We start from the raw sequence: 5,750 nt of genomic DNA, 5'->3' as shown, positions 1-5,750 counted from the left end.
GGTCCGTGTAGTTTACGAGAATTAATGTGGAGTATATAAGTCATGGGTTGAAAGTCACACCAGCTTAATGTGAAGGTTTTCGTTAATTCACAATAGCACAGTCGGTAAAGAGAATGCCTGATAATTGAGAGGTCTGTGGTTCGATCCTTACTGTTGCCACTAGTATTCTTTCTTTATTTTTGCAGTATATTTTAAGGAACAGATTTGTAGTGTGTTTTACGGCATTGAAAATACATTTATTGATTTAAATCCGTTTTAATTTTTTAACATGAATTCTTAAACATGTTATTTAAATGAGTATAGACAAAACAAAATTAAGTAAAACATAATAAAACAAAACGAACAATATAAAATAATCATATATAGCTTCAATAATGTTGAAAGTATTAATAAGAAATAAAAAACATGGACCAACGTGGTCTCGAACTTAAAACACGTGTGGCACTTAGATTATAAACTCGTGATTAACCGTTTTGCGCTATAACGCTGAGTGCACTTAGTTTATAGATACAAATTAAATTAAATTCCATCGTAAAGCGTACATCTCACGGAACTTACCGAAAATCTACCGAAGATTAATATACTGTGTGCATCGACCGTGTAATCAGTATGTAATTGACAGGTTAATAAAACCAAACAATAAGGATATTGATCGGTATAATTTATGTGTATATACCTATCTGAATGTGTCCTGTTATGTCAAGATAATGAGCTATAAATAGATTTGCATTCCTGTAACCGGGAAGTTAAATGAATTCGACGAAAACGATTTGTTTCCTTTTTTAAAAGCTTGCATTTGTAAAATGTCGAAAGACTATGCGATTCAAAAATTGTTTGATGCCGTTAAAACGAGTAATCAAGATTGCGCAAATAAAGTGCTTAAAGAGGCGAAATATGAGTTTGAACTAGCGTCAAAAATTGGACATATTACTTCAAATGGGAAAGAATCTCTTAGACAGATCAAAATAATTATCGAAGCTGTTTCAAGAAATAGAATAAGAGATGTGAAAAATAAATATTCAAAGGCGGAGGTGGATTTCAATAATCATGTTGTAGGATACCTTAAAGTAAGCACTTTCTTTGACATAGATATTTTCTCTTTTATTGTTTTTTGTCACAATAAGACATACTTATAATCATGCACACTATCTTTGAAAACTTAATTAGGTTACATTACCAAAATCTATTTTCTCTCTTTTTTTACATCCTAATTAGTTTACATAAGTGTTTATTTTATGTAAGATACAATTAAAAGAAACATATTTCAGTTTAATCCGTGATGTTGTTAGCTTATAGCTGTAAGAAGAATGTCAAAAAATGGCAAGACCCGGGCAGGATTCGGACTTTCATTTTCCGCTGCAATTCAATGTTTGCATAATCACAAAAGGTTTTGCTGTGTTATTGACAGCCTACTTGTTATCTAGGATAAAATAAATGAGGTAAAGGAGGTGCAAAAATTACCGAAAGACGTTTCTGATGAACATCAGGGGCAGGAAGAACAGCGAAAAGGCCACCAGCCTTATGACCATGCTAATTATTCAAACGATAAACCTAAAGGGGAACCGATTAGACAGAACACTGAAAATGATGAGAATAAAAAGCAAGATTATGATGATGAGTTTCGGCAATCGGAACTACACGAAAGGAAAACGTCAACAAATGAAGAAACTTTTAACCGAAGAAATTCAGCTGATACAACTGATAACAAACTCGAAAGAAGGTTTTGATTTTGATACATTTATATCAAATTTAATAAATTTATAATGATATTGATTAAAATACCAGGCTAAATATATGCTGAATTAATTTGCCATTGATATACTGTCATTCTGTCAACTGGTGTCCTAATAATGACATAAAAGTTAGTTTTAGATACAAACTTAAACTGAAAAAAATCAATAACGCTTCTTGATTATTAATCCAAACATTATGTTAACCATGTACGTCTTGCTGTGTTACTGTACAGTACAATGTTTTGTTGTTTTTTTTTTGTGTTTTTTTTTAGTATTTTATTGAAACGGCGTTTAAGTAATTGATTATTTTAAACATATTGCTGATTATTTTTCTGATTTACTTGTAAAGCATCAACCTACATATTGTTACGCGTATGCAGGGATATTGTAATTGGGTCCTGTGTTTTTAAACGTGTATGGCAGTCGGTCTGTTGATGTTACTTTGAATAGCACTAAAATTTCTATAAAAATCAACATTAAAATTCAACATAGAAGTAGCCGCTATTTATCTTTAAGATGAATATCATACTTTTCAGTAAGCTGGCAAGTTTCAGAATGAGACAGAATAACCCAGACATCGCTGATCTTAGTGATCCTAACAGACCTACAAAGATTGCTGAAAGGTTTTCAGAACTGTATGATAACGAATGGACCGAAGCCTTTGAAGAACTAAGCAAAAGAAGTAGAAAAGAGAGTGAAGCTATTGAAATTCTCCTAACTGTTGTCACGGTAAACACTGAATTATTTCTATATATATATAATGAAGTTCTTTATAAAAATAGAAGGGCATCCTATGAAAATAACATCAGACACATATAGCGAAATTAGAAAGAATAACAGCAATGGTTTTGCTATAGGACATATTATGATAATTTTGTTGTACAGGAAAGAAATACAGGGTAAAGAAAATTAAATGACATAATCCGGTATCGAAATCTAAACCGATCATAAGCTATGTTTTATAATTAAATGAAATAATAAGTATTTTAAACAGAATTGAATAAAACTGTATCCTTTTCTTTTCTAAACTCTTCAGTTAAAAAATCTTACACTGTTATATCAAAGCGAATTGATCTATAATGGAAGGTAAGTAATACAGTGCATAAATACATTGATAGTATACACAACAACAAATCACTAAAGCATTACATAATGATGTTGTTGGCAAGAATTAGATGCATGGTCCGATATATTACATATATTTATATAGCATAAATAAAATGTTCTAGGAAAAAAAACAATTTATTATTCATCATTTAAATGTTATAACTAACTTACGGAAAATGTGCTCATTGTATAGACCATCCACTTTAATGAAGTTGTTTACCAAGTTAAGAATTATATTTTATACTGAATTTCAGGAAGCCTATAAATTCTGTACAGTTGAAGCGGAGATACAAATAAAGGACATTACAAAACATTGGAATGCAATATTTGAGATTGGACCAGACAAGTATAAAAACGAGGTATGTACTTTATTAACGTAAGATTGTAGAATAAACTTTTCAGGGTTGAACCCCAGACATATAAATTCGATATTCAACGACCAAGCTCGACGGTGAAAGCACAAAAAAGAAACACCTGAACTCGTACCTACTTGAAGATGTGACTTTCTTGTGATGAATTTTGCTCCCGGTCAGAAATTGATATTGATTATATATGCATTAAGACGAAAAACGGGTTGAATGTTTGTAAGCACATCAATTTTAAACTTTGAAAATTTTGTTGCCATGACGTTATCTATTATTTCATTAGTTGTCTTTTATTACATTAACAATACCGATAAAATGATGCTAAAACAAGTTGATTTGATTTTTACCTCTAGGTATGTATTTAAATTGATTTAATAGGTAAATGATTTGAAATTTTCCAGTTATTCCACTTTACAATAAATTTCAGATTCCAAGTTCAAAGTCACTCAATGCTAGTAAGGATGGTGAAAGTTTAATCATTCAATACAGAAAGAAAATCGCCAGTAAAGCATTGCAAAGGCTTAAAATGGTATGTTATCATATGATTGTTACAGTACTTAAATGTTTAAATTGGCTCGTTTGAAATCTGATAAAAGTTTATAAAAGTCTTAAAAAAACAACATTTGTGTGTGTCTGTTTTCTAGCGTTGACTTTCTATAATCAGATATTGTCAATACATTTTATTTCATAATGATAATTAATCTAAAAGGAACTCAATTGTTGACTCCAGATTTGTTTCAATTTGTAAGTCTTTATGTCCGCTTAAGCAGCTAATTTGGTGATATTCAGGCTTTAAAAGAAATATTCATTTTAAATTAGTGGTGTCTTTTGATCGTTTGTGTTGAAACTTTTCTTTCTTTTTCACAAAAATACTGCTGATAAATTACTAAATTGATAAATTACTACATTTGTATAAGAAAAGCTTTATAATTTCGTAGGAATTTACCAAAAGAAAGATGACGCATATCACAGGAAAGGCGAAATTGCCAGCGGCACCCGAAGCATTTACAAAGTATGCACAAAAAGCTGTTGAGTTAACATGGTGGATGTGTGTTCAAGACCCGCCAATTTTCCTTTGTCCGCCGACAGAAGATGAAGTATTTGACAAAAATTTGTACAAGGCATACACAAAAACTGGAACTAAACCGCAATTTTTTGTGTGGCCCGCTTTGAGATTACACGAGAAAGGTGGTGTTCTAATAAAAGGCGTGGTTCAATTTGAATAAAATTTACTGTAATAGAAGTATGCGCATGAGGAATAGCACCTTTTTCGTTTCACGTGAAATGTATTTTTATGTATTCTACACAACTTATCTGATAGAACTATACGATAGTTGGCAACAGATATAAAGGATGTGAACGAAAAATGTATTAACATTTTACTAAATGTTGTGTTATTAAATAAATTCAACACAAATCATCTGATCGTGCCATACAGTAATTGGCAAGAGAATAAATTTTGTCAAATGTATTTACATATTTTATCTGAACTCAGCTCATATTTTAGCTTAAAATTATGTTCCTGGTGTATTTGTTGTAAACAGCAGTACGAGTAGATTGAGATTCTGAAATAAAACAATAATTAAACAACATAAAAAGTATTGTTTATGAAATCTGGAAACATAGGTTGCTTTTGATTCGTTTTGTTTGTTTTTTTTTCTGTTGTTGTTTTATTTTGTTTTGTTTTTTATTTTGGAAAAGGGAGGATGGAAAGTTACCACCTTGTCTGATTGTTTGAAACACTTACTAGAAATTAATTTTTCTTGCCACAAAAGCCTTTAGAGCAAAGATCCCAGTCTTATGATATTGATATTGAAATCCTTAGAACATATAATGGACTGATCCAAAATTAAAACTAGGCAAATCCATCACACACATTTAGCAGGTTAATGGGTTGTATTATTTTCTGTTTTGTTCAAAGTAAGGAACAAGTCAAGAAGTGCATTTTTGCTTGCTTTCTTTGCTAGATGATAAATATCTTTTTTTTAAATAAACGATACAAAGCCAAGTTGTATGAAATGCTTTATTTTCTTATTTATTCAAAAGAAGAACATGTGCAATGAAAATAAGAAGTAAATATAAATTTTCAAAATAAATGTATTTATAAAGAAGAACTATTAGACTTATCGAGTTTTCTAACTCATTTCTGTGTAATAAATGTATACATGTATGCGATCTCATTCAATAATGAGGCAGATTTTTGGAAACAGATACATGTATAGTATAATCAATACAAGGGCAATCAGTGGCCACATGTGTCGCCAGATAAAAGCGAAATGCACGCTGCAGCTACTGTGCAGTAGCAGGATACACAAAAAAAACATTAATAGGCCAAAACGCGATTTTTTTTTATTGTATAAGAGAAGTCATCAAGACAAAACTTTAAAAAATCATTAAAGGGACATCACTCTGGCAAAAATCATATAACTGAAAAATACGGACGATATGCACAACTGGACTTGGTACTGATCATTCCTGTACAGATTTGATGAAATTGCAACAGATTAGAACACAATTAGACTTTGTACTGATCATTTTTGTAAAG

The 5,750-nt window shown here is 30.7% G+C and overlaps 1 protein-coding gene across 1 annotated transcript; it reads left to right on the top strand.

Moving 5' to 3' along the window:
- Positions 1-692: 692 nt before the first annotated feature.
- LOC132741416 (uncharacterized) lies at positions 693-4,431 on the top strand. The gene is made up of 6 exons (XM_060729571.1): positions 693-1,067; positions 1,425-1,720; positions 2,270-2,462; positions 3,095-3,203; positions 3,607-3,734; positions 4,144-4,431. The coding sequence occupies exons 1-6, from the start codon at positions 804-806 to the stop codon at positions 4,429-4,431; spliced, it is 1,278 nt and encodes a 425-aa protein (XP_060585554.1). The 5' UTR covers positions 693-803.
- Positions 4,432-5,750: the final 1,319 nt, after the last annotated feature.

Source organism: Ruditapes philippinarum, unplaced genomic scaffold, assembly GCF_026571515.1.
Source record: "Ruditapes philippinarum isolate M1 unplaced genomic scaffold, ASM2657151v2 ctg5133_1_1_1_1, whole genome shotgun sequence".
Classification (NCBI taxonomy): domain Eukaryota; kingdom Metazoa; phylum Mollusca; class Bivalvia; order Venerida; family Veneridae; genus Ruditapes; species Ruditapes philippinarum.
This window is presented reverse-complemented; position numbering and strand designations above follow the sequence as displayed.